Here is a 14,321-nt window from a genome sequence, read left to right on the forward strand (position 1 = left end):
CCCCACCTGTCTGTCTTCTCCCTGCTGACACCCGAACACTCTCAGCAACCAGATTCCCCCCTCTGGCCGCCTGTTGGGCCACGCTTGGGAAGAACGCAGCAACAAGCACTTGTGGAGCAATGAGGTGTCAAGGAGAACAGGGATAGTCCAGATTTAAATTATGTAAGAATACTCCCGTGAAACTTCATACTAAGGCTTGAACTTAAATCAGTCATGCATGTGTATTTATACAAAGGGTGGGCTGATTCTAGCAATAAGTATTTGAATTAACCCTGGAACTTCACTTGGACTCAGTACCAGAACCAGTGCTGTTTAACATCTTCATCAGTGACATTGACAATGGAATTGAGTACACCCTCAGCAAATTTCCAGATGACACCAAGCTATGTAGCACAGTCAACATGCCTGAGGGATGGGATGCTATACAAAGTGACCTAGACAGTCTCAAGCAGTTAGCTCAGGAGAACCTCATAAATTTCAACTAATCCAAGTGCAAGGTCTTGCATCTGGGTCACAGAACCCCCACTATCAATACAAACTGGGTGCAAAAGGATTGAGCGCAGCCCTGATGAAAAGTAATGAATGGCAAGCTGGACATGAGCCAGCAACGTGCCTTCACAGCCCAGAAAGCCAAGCACCCTGGACTGCATCAAAAGAAGTGTGGCTAGTTGCTGGAGGGAGGTGATCCTGTCCCTCTACTCTGTGCTGGTGAGACTTCAGCCAGAGTGCTGGATCCAGATGTGGAATTCTCAGTATAGGAGAGACATGGATCTATTGGAATGCATTCAGAAGAGGATCACAAAAATGATTCAAGGGATGGAATGCCTCCCCTATGAGGAGGCTGAGAGAGCTGGGATTGTTCAGCCTGGAGAAGAGAAAGCTTTGGGGAGACTTGATAGCAGCCTTTCAGCAGGGGACAGACCTGCTGAAAGTAGGGCTTGTTTTGATAAGACAAGGGGAAATGGTTTCAAACTAAAGCAGGAGATTTAGACTGGATGTAAGGAAAATATTTTCTGTGATATGGGTAGTGAAGCACTGGAACAGGTTGCCCAGAGATGTGGTGGATGCCCCATCCATGGAAACATTCAATATCAGGATGGACAGGGCTCTGAGCAACCTGATCTAGCTGTAGAAGTCCCTGTTCATTGCAGAGAAGTTGGACTAGATAACCTTTAAACATACCTTCCAACTCAAACGATTCTATGATTCTATGAAAGTCTGATTGTTCATTGAGAAATAGACATTAGTTAGACACTTCAATGTCTCTTGAGATGAAACAAATAAAATCTTTTTAAGCTGACCTAAACCTACTGAGGGAAAGGAACTGGAGCAAGCCCATAAAGAAGATAAGCTCACTGTCCCATAACTGTGTTTTGTGACTTCCTCACTTATCTCTAGTTATTTAATAAACAGGTTTGCAGGTGCTTGTCCTCTTTGGATTGGCCATGTGTCAGCAAACAGCCAATCATTGAGCAACTAATGTAATTTACCTGGACTTGTGCGAAGCGTTTGACACTGTCCCACACGACATCCTGATTGCTAAATTGGAGAAAAATGGATTTGATGAATGAACCACTCTCTGGATTAGGAATTGGCTGGATGGTTACACTTTCCACTGAGTAATGACTCACTGTCCAAACAGAGGCCAGTGACAAGTGATATTCCTCAGGGATCAGTACTGGGACTGGTGTTGTTTAAAATCTTTGTAAGCAACAGGGACACTGGGATTGAGTGCACCATCAGCAAGTTTTCAGATGACACCAAGCTGAGTGGTGCAGTTGACATGCTAGAGGGAAGGGATGTCATCCAGAGGGACCTGGACAGGCTTGAGAGGTGTGCCCATGTCAACCTCATGAAGTTCAACAAGGTCAAGTGCAAGGTCCTGCAGCTGAGTGAGGGCAGTCCCAAGCACAGATACAGGTTAGGTGAAGAATGGCTTGAGAGCAGCCCTGAGGAGATTGATTTGGGCCTGTTGGTGATGAAAGACTCAACATGAGCTGGCAACATGTGCTTGCAGCCCAGAAGGCCAACCATATCCTGGGTTGTATCAAGAGAATTGTGGCCAACAGGCCAAGGGAGCTGATTCTGCACCTGTGCTCTGCTTTCATGGGACCTCCACCTGGAGTACTGTGTCCACTTCTGGGGCCCCCAACACAAGAAGGATATCAAGTTGTTGGAGCAGGTCCAGAGGAGGGCGATGAAGATAACCAGAGGATTAGAGCACTTCCTCTGTCTGAAGGGTAGGGAATCATAGAATGGCCTAGGCTGGTTCTTCACTCTCTGAGTAAATAATTTCTTCCTAACATCTAAACAAAACTTCCCCTCTTTTAGTTTAAAGCCATTCCCCTTGTCCTATCACAATTAGACCATGGAAAAAGTTAGTCCTTCTCCTGCTTATAAGCTCCCCTTCAAGTAGTGGAAGGCCACAGTGAGGTCTCCCTATAGCCTTCTCTTGTCCAAGCTAAACAAGCCCATTTCCCTCAACATTTTTTTTGTATGAGAGGTGCTCCAGCCCTTTGGTCATCTTCATGTCCCTTCTCTGGACCTTGTCTTAAAGAAAATACTTCATTTTCTTTACTCCAACCAATCTGGACGACAAGACAAAGGCCATAGCCAAGACCGTGCAAGTAAACAGATATGTCTTTGAAGGATCATGAGGGAGCAGACCGGTGGACATCAACTCCATTAAACTTAACCTTACCTCCATATAATTGTGAAAAAAATCTTTCCTAAGTGTCCACCTGTAGATCTGATGTCTGAGATTTCTGAATTCAGTCTGGAAAATGAGATGTAGCATTGCGTGTGATTTGTTTAGCTTACCAGATGTCTCTGGCACAGAAATCTGGAAGATGGACTGAATACATTTTCAGCTAGCTGTCTGTGAAATTGGCAGTTCCTTTTCCAATAAATAATAATTAAGAAGGAAAGAGAGAGAGAGAGAAAAGAAGAAAAGAAAGAAGAAAGGAAGACAAGGAAAAGAAAAAAGAAAGAAAAGACAAAAAGAAGAGAAAAAGAGGAAAAAAGAAGAAAAAAGGAAGAAAAGGAAAGGAAGGACACCAGCTCCAATCCTTACCCATCTTCTCCTCTTGTTCTGCCCCTAACATCTGCACTGAGAGTGGAAAATGCTGCTACATCGGTGTGGGGGGTGGGAGGAAGAGGATCTTTTCAGACTTTCACTCTAATACAAGGCAAAGGTCTCAGAATATCCCACATAAACTGTAGCCTATGCTTGGGTTTGCCCAGCAGGATAGTGCACAGCTCAGCATCAGATCTACCTCCTATTTGCTCCCTTGTGGGGGAGATGGAGTTCGTTTTTCCAGCAGTAAGCAGCCCTCTTCTAAAGGACATCCATGTTCATGGCATTATTTTGTGATGGGACGATTTTAGTTGAGCCTGAAGAACCGAGTAGGAAGAGGTTTCCTGGGTCTCTGAATGAGAGCCATGCTCAGGTGTGACCAAGAGACCTGCAGAATGGCAAGAATTTCAGCCCAGGTGCCACTTGTACTCCCACCCCCGCCCTCTGCCTGGCTTTGTCCCCGCTCCATCAAACAGATCTCTTTAACATGGCAAAGAGCCTTGAGGAGCTGACGATGATAGATACTACAGTCCCAGGCAAGTTATAGTGAGCTATAAGGGTAACTGCGGCTACTGCAGCTTGCTGGTGAGACCTGCCCCTTAAGTGTAGGTGGCATCTCCTGAAAGGTGTGGGAACCACCCCTCCCTCCCCCCCCCCCCCCCCCCCCCCCCCCCCACCTGTGCACATGTAGCTCTTCCCTTTACCAGCTGTACCCCGGCGGGTCTGGCATGGGATACCTGGATCTGTACAGGAACTCAGTGGGGGAGGCAGGACATGCTGCTGCTTCAGTTGGGCCAGCAGCAGCAGCAGCCAGTAGCAGTCTATCTCTGGAGTCAGGAGAGAAGGGGCAGACTGCAGGTAAGACATTTCACTTATTTCCTAGAGCTGATGATCTGCAGGATACTTGTGGCCCTGGCTTGCTCACTTGCTTAATAATGGCCTTGAGTAAATCTTTTTTTTATCTCCTTGCCTTGTTTTTTTTTTTTTTTTTTTTTTTTAATACATATATATATATATATACATATATATGAGTGCTGGACGAAGAGTGGTGTTCCAGGTGAGAAGGATGGCCTTGGACAGTCACATCATCTTTCCATGCTGCTTTGGTGTTTGTGAATTGATTTTGTAAATCTTACCAGGCAGTCCAAGTACAGGGTTCAGATGGTGTGACAGCATGGTTTTACAGAAGTTTGTGGCTCTCACAGCAGGAATGTCTAGACCTCTTTTTAGGCAAATGAATCTGTTTTAGGTTTTTGTGTTTACATCTGTTCCACTGCTGTTTATTTCCTGCTTCTTTTTTCCTTCAGTCTCTTCTCATGGAAGAGGTGGAGCTCAAGCTGCAGGTGATAAATCATATATGGGGATTTTGGATGACAGGCTGAGCAGGAACACATAGGGGAATGTTAGCAGGATGGTGTCTTTCTGTGCTTCCTGTCTGCCAGAAGACTTTGCTATTATCCTAACCTATATTCTCAAGATGTTTTCCTGGCTAGAGAGTTTTCACTTGCATGATCTACAAGAGCCAAACATCCTTTGGGCCCATGTGAAATATTAGCCTCCTGTGCATCCAGTTCCCAGATGTTCAGCTTTCTCTCAGGCTTTGCAGTCTACCCTCATGCACATACTATCTCAGAACTTTGCACCTCCTTTGTTTCATAGAATCATAGAATGGCCTGGGTTGAAGGGGGCCACAATGATCATCAAGTTTCAACCCCCTGCTATGTGCAGGGTCGCCAACCACTAGAGCAGGCTGCCCAGAGCCACATCCAGCCTGGCCTTGAATGCCTCCAGGGATGGAGCATCCACAACCTCCTTGGGCAACCTGTTCCAGGGTCTCACCACCCTCTGTGTGAAAAACTTCCTCCTAATACCTAACCTAAACCTCCCCTGTCTCAGTTTAAAACCATTCCCCCTTGTCCTATCACTATCCACCCTCATAAACAGCTGTTCCCCTTCCTGTTTATAAGCTCCTTTCAAATACTGGAAGACCACAATGAGGTCTCCCTTCTCTTCTCCAAGCTAAGTAAGTCCAGTTCCCTCAACCTTTCCTCATAGGAGAGGTGCTCCAGCCCTCTGATCATCTTAGTGGCCCTCCTCTGGACCCGCTCCAAGAGCTCCACATCATTCCTGTACTGGGGACCCCAGGCCTGGATGCAGTACTCCAAATGGGGCCTCACAGGAGCCAAGTAGAGGGGGACAATCACCTCCCTCTCCCTGCTGGCCACCCCTTTTTTTAATGCAGCCCAGAACACAGTTGGCCTTCGGGGCTGCAAGCGCACACTGCTGGCTCATGTTCAGCTTCTTGTCCACCAGGATCCCCAAGCCCTTCTCCGCAGGGCTGCTCTCAAGGAGATCTTCCCCCAGTTTGTATAAACACCTGGGATTACCCCGACCCAAATGCAGCACCCTGCACTTGGCCTTATTGAACCTCATTAGGTTTTCATGAGCCCGTTTCTCCAGCCTGCCCAGGTCCCTCTGGATGGCTTCCCTTCCTTCCAACGTACTGACTGCACCACTCAGCCTGGTGTCATCCACAAACTTGCTGAGGGTGCACTCAATGCCACTGTCTATGTCATTGATGAAGATGTTTAAGAGCACTGGTTCCAAGACCGAACCCCAAGGTCTGCTTGTGACTGGTGTCCACCCTGACACAGAACCATTGATCACAACCCTTTGGTTGCGTCCAGCCACCCAATTCCTAATCCACTGAACAGTCCATCCTTCAATTCCACACCTCTTCAAATTAGAGAGAAGGATGTTGTGAGGGACCATGTCAAAGGCCTTGCAAAAGTCCAGGTAGTTGACATCCATTGCTCTTCCCCTGTCCACTGGAGCCGTCACTCCATTATTGAAGGCCACCAGATTGGCACGATCTGCCCTTGGTGAAGCCATGCTGGCTGTCTCAAATCACCTCTTTATCTTGTATGTGTCTTAACATAGCTTCTAGGAGGATCTGCTCCATTATCTTCCCAGGCACAGACGTGAGGCTCAGCGGCCTGTAGTTCCCCGGGTTTTCCTTTCTCCCTTTCTTAAAAATGGGAGCAATGTTTCCCATTTTCCAGTCACCGGGGACTTCACTAGACAGCCATGATTTTTCAAATATGATGGAGAGCGGCTCAGCAACCACAACAGCAATCTCTCTCAGGACCTTGGGGTGGATATCATCCGTTTCCACGGACTTACACATTCAATTTCATGAGGAGGACTCAGACTTTTTCCACTGTTACAGCGGGACAGAAACAACTCCCCACACCCTCACCTAGAGGATCATGGTCTTGGCAGACATGGGAAGCCTGATCGCCTGTGAAGACCGAGGCAAAGCACTCATTGAGTTCCTCAGCTTTTTCTATGTTTGAGGAAGCCAGCTCCTCATTACCTTTCATCAGAGGGGGAACACTCTCCTTGGCCTGTCGCCTCCTGCCCATGAACCTGTAGAACCTTCTTGTTATCTTTCACATCCCTTGCCAAGTTCAGCTCCATCAGCTCCAAAGTGCCTTGGCTTTCCTAATCTTATCTCTACACACATGGACAACAGCCCTATATTCCTCCCAGGATATACAACCTGCTTCCATTTTCTGTACATTTCCCTCTTCTCTCACCCTTTAAGCTGCAGGTCCTTGCACAGCCACGACGGTTGCCTACCTCCCCTGCTCGACTTCTGCTGGGGGATGGAGAGCCATTGCTCCCTCCGAAGAGTGTCCTTACAGAACTGCCAGCTCTGTTCTGTGCCCATGCCCTTAAGGACAGTTTCCCAGGGGATCCCACTCAGCAGTTCCTTGAGTAGCTGGAATATTGCTCTCCTAAAGCACAGGGTCCTAGCTCTGCTTTTTGCCAGGCCCGCATTCTTCAAGATCACAAGCTCCACCAAGGCATGGACACTACAGCCCAGGCTGCCTCCAATCTTAACCTCTCTAATGCTCTCGTCTGCATTAATGAGCACCAGGTCCGGTAAGGCTTCACCTCTGGTTGGTCTATCTATTAACTGGACCAGGAATATGTCCTCTGTAGATTCCAGGAATCTCCTGGATTGTCTGCCACCCACCATACCACTATCCCAGCAGATATCCGGATGGTTGAAATCCCCTATCAGGACAAGAGCCCGCAAGCATGACACCTCCTGCAGCTGAAGCAAGAAGGCCTCATCAACAGGCTCCCCCTTATCAGGCAGCCTATAGCAGACCCCAACCACTAGATGCCCTTTACTGGACAGATCCTTGATTTTTACCCACAAGCTTTCAACCTGATTGTGGCTGTTCCTCAGACACAGCTCTTTGCAATCTACCCACTTCCTAAGACAGAGGGCAACTCCACTATCCCTCCTATCCTGCCTATCCCTTCTGAAAAGCCTGTAGTCCTCAATCAGGGTATTCCAATCGTGGGATTCATCCCACCATGTTTCCGTGCCATGGTTTCTAGCTCCTCCTGTTTATTTCCCATGCTGTGCGCATTGGTATAGAGGCACTTCAGCATAGCTATTGGCCTCCCTAATACCTCCAGGACAAGTCTGGGGTTTTCCTCTACCACCTCCCAAGGTGACAGTGTTCCCACGCGCTTCTCTGTCACCTAGTACACCCCTTTCCCCCATCATATCTAGTTTAAAGCCCTGCTAACCCAGCCCAGTAAGCCCAGCCATCTTGTTCCCAAGAATATTTGTGGCCCTTCTAGTCAGTCTTCTCCCATCCGCTGTCAGCATTCTCCCTTTTCTCAAGGCTGCGTTCCAAACCATAGTACCCAAAGCCCTGAGTGCGACACCAGTTGCAAAGCCATTCATTCAGCATGTCCACCCTCCTCCTTTTGTCCAGATCCCAGTCACCAACTGGAGAGGAGAACACAACTTGCACTCCCGATCCCTTCAGAAGTCTTCCCAAACTCCTGAAGTCCCTTTTGATCACCTGAGAACTTCTTTTGCCTACCTCTTCATTTCCAATGTGGAAAACTAGTAAAGGATAATAATTGGAGGGCTTAACCTGGTGAGTGATGTTCCTAGTGACATCTCTCACCTGGGCACCAGGCAGGCAACACACCTATCTGTGTAATGGGTCCAAGCGGCATATCAGGCCCTCAGTTTCACTCAAAAGGGAGTCCCCTATGATGACAGCCCTTCTTTTTTTCCTGACTGACACTGTAGCAAAACGGGGAGCAGACTGACTAGCCTTGGGCTACCTCTCCTGCACAGATGGACTGTCACCAACATCCACATCCCCCAGTTCCTCCAGCTCCGGAGCCTCATACCTGTTATGTAAGGGCACCTGGGAAGGTGGGAGAGGCTGAGGGGCAAACCGCTTGTTTGCTCCATTGAGAGCCCTTGTCTCCTTGTAGGCGGAAACCCTTCATAATCCTCATGCTCCTCAGCACCAAAAGTCTGCTCCACTTCACACCTGCCTCTTCCCAAAGCCAGCACTTCAGGTTGTCATCTCCTAAGGACAGGAAACAGCTAACAGCAGGCCTAAAGACAGAAGAGATGACCCTAGAGTGTCAAGTACCAATGGCAAAACAGCTTGTATCTCTGTCGGGAGAGTAACAGGAGAATACACCACATATGTGGCTCCTGGTACAAGGCCACGACACTTTCTGAATGTAGTTTAGTTACCTCTCAGCTTAGGATAAGAAGAAAGAGTTTTGGAAGATGGACAAGGGAACCCATTCCTTGGAAAGACATCAATACTTTGCACTGAATATGTATTCAGGAGGATGAGGAGAATGCCTCAGTGTTCTTCAGACTTACAGCTCTCAAGATGGCTAGCAAGGAGTTTGGGAGCCACAGGGATCAGTAGTCAGAGGATGTGTACTAAAATGGCACAGCCCATTCACTATATCTCCCCTCTCCTGAAATGTCAGTAGGAAGAGAGGGGATGGACCATGCAGCAGGGTTTGTAGAGGAGTATCTGGAGGAAGAAGGAATGAACAGATTTATTACTGGAGGTACGTGAAGAAGATTGGTATCACAGCCTTTTTGTCAGGATTGTCTTGAGAAGCTCTCAGCCTTTCACAGGCCTCAGAAATCAGGTCTCTAACAGAAATATGGCAGGGGTAATCTCTCCTTATCATTTTCCTATCCAAGCAGCTGGAATGACTTTGCATCTTGGCAGCTTTTGTCTGGAAAAGTGATTTGGATTATTTAGGAAGTTTTTCCTTTAGATCTTTATCTTGGCTTCAGCCTTCAACACACGCCCTTTTAGGACTTTTATCAGAATAAATGAGAAAGGGCTTGAACAGCTTCCTCTGTACTTTTGAATTTTGTCCCCTACAACCCTGATACAGGATTGAGTCTTTTCCTCTGTCCTACACTTCTACCTTTCCTCTCTCCCTTCCCATCTCTATGTCAAATCTCTCTCCTTTGTTCTTGACAGAAGGTCCCCTAGCTAAATAAGCCTTCTTCATCTGCAAACATTTCCAGCATTGAGGAAGTTTGTAGGTGAGATCCATTGAAGTGAGCCAGTATCCAAGGTCTGGCTTTGATGCTCTACACCTGCCTCCCCCTTTTAAGCACTGTCTGTTTTGCCCCATCTATAATAGACAGATATGATAGACAGATCATATGCTGTCTATGTAGCGTCTTGAGATTCCTGGGCGGACAGTTTTGGGGAGCCCAGTTATCAACTCAAAGCTATGTTTGCAGTCATGACTAGGCTTCTTTATACTACCTGAAAATGAAATACTACTGAGGCCTTTTGGAGGAGAATAATAATACTATGAGCCAATGCTTAGCATTCTCCCCTCTGTGCCTTTTTCAACTTCATGAAAAGGAGCTGTGGAAATCCTGAGAGTCTGAGCTGGAAAGCTGCTTACTGTCAGTGAGCATAGAAGTGTGACACAGAACTTTCATTCAAGTAGGCCCCTTTCAGGTAGATAAAGAGTCCTGATCTTGTGACACAACACGTAGGAAGTGTGTCACCCATTCAGATGTACATAATGTCTGACGTGGCTTCTGACATTGTCTTTTTATTTTCAGATGTTTCTTCAGCTTCTTCCAGTTCTGGGAATTTCAGCCAGTTCATGCCAGACTTAGCCACCAGTCAACATTCTGCATCTTCATCCCCTCAACTTACCACTAAGTCTCAAATATCTCATGGGGAGAGAGAATATCACATGGGGACAGTCAAGAAGGCCAAGAGCTGCACAGCTTTCTCACAGGAGCAGCAGCAGATTCTGCATCAGCTGCTTCAGAGCCAGAAGTATCTCAGCCCCCATCAGATTCAGGAGCTGGCTGCTGCTCAGGGGCTCACCTACCAGCAGATGAACATAGGGCTTAGGTATATCTGTCACATAGTGGCTGAATAGTCACATGAAACTGTGACAGGATGAAAAAAGTAGTTCCTGGTAATGGGCAGAGGCACAAGCGCTACGTAACAGTTGCTCTCCTGTCTATTCAGGCCAGAGATCTGAATTACTTCTGAGGATCAAGAGAGTCAGTAGCACTTTACTCAGTTCTCCCCAGTGAGGGGTCAGCTAAGGGGACTGTTGCCAACACTTGTAGCAGAATTACAGATACAGTCATGAATATGGTGATTGCGAAAAATAACCTACGTATTGGGTTTGGCAGGACTTTTCAGTCTTTTTCCAGGCACTGATGAACTTCACAGAAACCCTGGCATACACCAGCTCTCCTACTCCCAGAGTTTTCTGCCTGTAACATGCTGAAAGCTACGACTATCATTTCCCAGGGTTGATCTTATCCAATATCTAATAACTTCCTTCTAAGCATTCTCTCTCCTTGCAAATGCTGCTAGGTTCCTACACTGCAGTCCTTCAGGGTCTCCAGATATATTGTAAATACTTAACTGGTGTTGGCTAAGTAGAGAGAGCTTGAGGGTGGGGCACAAATACACGCAGTAACAACTCCAAAATCTGCCTGGAATTTGGATATAAGAGATAAGCGTGATGGCCACTATATCCTTGGATGTCCTGGGACTAAAATATTGTATATACATTGTACATGCATATATATGCACCCACACACTGAAGTGGTTCTGTCAGGTACAGGACTGGTGGGACAATCTGCTATTTCCTTCAGTCATCCTGCAATAGCTGGTCTCACAGTCCGGACAAAACCGCAGGGCAAAACATACCTGGAATTCACTCTAGTAAGGAGCTTTGAATTCAGAAACTGCTAGATACAAGGAGCAAACCTTTCACTTCACTAATAAGCATGCAGAAAGTGTTTCAAAAGTTTTCCTACAGTGCAGTGGGCTTGTGGAGGCCTGAGTGGTGGGTCTAACTCACGGTCATTCATGTCCATGACTGAAACTTACCTCTGTGTCACAACAATAAATGTCATGTGGTGATAATGTCGCTCCATCCACTCCTCCCAAAGCACAGATGCACTAGCCAGCAGCTGAGGCTGCTAGACAGACATCTTCTCCGAGGCAATAACCTCAGGGAACACTTAACGGGCTTTATCTACTGCTGCCCATATGTCATCTGACCACTCTCCCCTGGTTATTGCTGCTTGTAAATCTGATAACATTCACTATTCCTTCTTTTTGCTGATATTTTCTCTGCTCTCCCTTCACCACCCAAGGTGAAGACTTGGTTCCAAAACCAGAGGATGAAGATGAAAAGGTGCCAGAAGAATACCTTGTGGACTGCTTGGATTCGGTGCTTCATGCAAGTAAGAATATGTGGACAACTTAACCATATACAGGTATCAGCATACCCTGCCTCCTGGTTTGTTCAGCGCAGAGGCACAGACTTAGCACCATGTTCTCTTTTGTAGGTAGCTTGGAAATGGGTTGACTATGCCACCTAAATACTTCCAGAGGAAGAGTGTATTGCTTATATATTGTATCTAATTCTGTATCTGCCCTGAACTATAGGGGATAGATTTTGTTTTCTTACTCTCAATCCCATTGCTGCTGAACAAGAAACAATGTGAAATGTGGAAGGACAGAGTAGAGCACCAGTAGATGTTAGGTCTGTGGACACCAGTGGAAGATATGCATTTTAATTCACTGTATTTCCCTTTTAGAACAGCTTCCAGCCAAATTCTTACCTGGATGTGTACCCAGAATTCCACCAGGGCTACACAATTACTGAAGCCAGCAACATCCAAACAATGCCTACCCCTTGTCAACACTACAGAGCAGGGCAGAATGCTTACCCCATTGTGACCAGCAATGATGGAGGAGTCTTTTACAAAGGTGGAGGCACCTGCAGCATCCAGCAAACAGTGAGCTTCATTGCCCAGCACAAAGTAGACTTTTATCATAGCTATCCTGGCAGTGTGGAATATTCATGCACAAAGACAAATGATGGCTATAACTTCCACCAGTCAGCCCCCATGGGGGCATCATTCCCAGCCACTGCTAGCCACCAACTCTATCATTTCTAAACACTGTGGATGTGAGGAATTTGGGCACCTTGGAATCAAATCTTCTCATCTCTCCCTTCGTTATTCACGTAAACTCCATCTGAGGGTCATCATATAATGGAATCCATTTTGGGACCCAAATATTTGCTTGCAAGCATAGCCAGACATACAAGTGCTTGCACGGACATGTATACATAGCCCTTCATTCATATGCCTTTACATGTACACAGGTACACACTCTTCTTTCTTTGCAAATATAAATTCCCTTACTAGACTATCTGACTAGGCTGACTAGATTATGCCCTAGATCGTCAAACCAAGGACCTCAAAACTTATGTAAGCAAGTACAGATGCATTTAATGTATACATATCGTTATATGGCTGTATATACATAACACACAAAGAAACACGCTGTATGTAGAGATGCTGGTCCCATACTTTTCAATGACATTGAATAAGTTTTGTCACACACCTGGTATCTATCTGATGGTTAGATCACCAGTTCTGCAGGTTAGTCACAAGTTACATGATTGATAAAGTATATAGCAAAGGGAGATTTGACAAGTTGCTTGCAGAAAAGGTGTTGAGATGATCTAATAAGGATCAAAATGATAAATAAACTTTATTCTATCTTCCTTTGTCTCCTATTAAGAAAACCTAAAAAGTTCACTATATATAGCGAATAATTAAATATATTTTCATGTGGGTTATGTATTTTCCTGTGTTATTTTCATTATAATAGGGCATCACTATTTGAAACCTAAATGGAGCAAAAATAGCCATAGCAACCACATGCCATTGTTATTACTGATCTGAATGTGAAACTATAAACAAACACTTTTCTGTGCTATCAATCAGTGGGTTAGCTTCATGACTGTTGGCAAGGCCAGATATCTAGAGTTAAGGGACCAGCAGGGTAACTCCCTGCCTGCCTTTAGAATCTTCCCTACCCAGCAATATTTAATAATGGCACCAGGCTCGGATATACACATATCATCATTTCTAACTTTGATACTGTATAGGCATCTTAAGTATCTCAGAACAGGTATGCGTATCAAAGTATGATCAACAGTAGGGCCACACTTCCCTGAGACACAGCTTTTCTCTAAGACTTTGATAACAATAATATTTTATTAATGTGAAGTAGTTGTCATGGTTAAAAAAAATAAGCATAGGATGAAGGCAAATACCTGAGACTGGAGTAATAAGATGTGTGGTCTTCTGTTGGCAAAGCTGTGCTGTTTTCCTGCCTCTCAGGGTTGTTTCCTGCTACACCCATTCCCTCATGTAGCAACACTCTGACCTGTTGGTTATACAGCTACACTGTTTACAGGTCTGTACTATAAACTCCATGGCAAAAAACAGAGTTTTTTGAAGGATCAACTTGTATCTCAGATCACTTCAGAGCTCCATTTTAAAGCACAGCTCCACCACCACACCTATCCTACTTCTATCAAGTGCCTAAGCTTGGGAAATACTTGTTCTTGCAACCACTACACTAACAGAGAGGTTGGGATTGATTGGGTAAGCTTAACTGAAAGCAGCATAAAGGCGGTGGTTAACATCTCAACAATAACAACTATCAGGGCTCTGATGTGAACTGCTCATGCCATTCCAATAAATGCTGTTGTAGGTAAAAATAAAAATAAAAAAATAAAAAATAAAAATTGAGTCTTTCCCTGTCACCTAGCAGGAGTTTGCTTGGCTGCATCTTGGGTTTCATGCCAGGCAGAAGTTCCAGTATTGTGATATTTAAAAGACTTAAGTGATTCAGATATAGCTCCACTGCTAGAGACACATGCTGTGTGAAAGCAGCAGAATGTCCATTAAACATGAGAAATTGTGGAAAGGGATTCAGAGACACGACATGAGGTTGTTCTTCAAAACCCTAGATGAAGACTGCATGGATCTTATGTGAAAGGAAATTTCTTTCTT

The 14,321-nt window shown here is 45.7% G+C and overlaps 1 protein-coding gene across 2 annotated transcripts; it reads left to right on the forward strand.

The window, feature by feature from the left end:
• The first annotated feature begins 3,751 nt into the window (after positions 1 to 3,751).
• Positions 3,752 to 14,053, forward strand: LOC101748883 (homeobox protein NANOG-like). Of its 2 annotated transcripts, none has more exons than XM_025142729.3 (3): positions 3,752 to 3,934; positions 11,598 to 11,720; positions 12,045 to 14,053. In XM_025142729.3, exons 1-3 carry the CDS (start codon positions 3,851 to 3,853, stop codon positions 12,405 to 12,407), a joined length of 570 nt encoding a protein of 189 aa, XP_024998497.2. In that variant the 5' UTR covers positions 3,752 to 3,850; the 3' UTR covers positions 12,408 to 14,053. The 2 variants fall into 2 exon arrangements, with proteins under 2 accessions (XP_024998497.2, XP_024998504.1); XM_025142736.3 differs by having other exon boundaries at positions 11,598 to 11,687.
• The last annotated feature ends 268 nt before the right edge of the window (positions 14,054 to 14,321 follow it).

This window comes from Gallus gallus, chromosome 1 (assembly GCF_016699485.2).
Source record: "Gallus gallus isolate bGalGal1 chromosome 1, bGalGal1.mat.broiler.GRCg7b, whole genome shotgun sequence".
Taxonomy (NCBI): Eukaryota; Metazoa; Chordata; class Aves; order Galliformes; family Phasianidae; genus Gallus; species Gallus gallus.

What these genes read in the sequence shown, in the direction of transcription:
- LOC101748883 (XM_025142729.3), top strand. Translation starts at nt 3,851, where the DNA reads ATGCTGCTGCTTCAGTTGGGCCAGCAGCAGCAGCAGCCAGTAGCAGTC. An exon ending in AGAGAAGGGGCAGACTGCAG is followed by an intron (nt 3,935 to 11,597) that starts GTAAGACATTTC and finishes TCACCACCCAAG; the next exon opens with GTGAAGACTTGGTTCCAAAA. An exon ending in GACAACTTAACCATATACAG is followed by an intron (nt 11,721 to 12,044) that starts GTATCAGCATAC and finishes TTTCCCTTTTAG; the next exon opens with AACAGCTTCCAGCCAAATTC.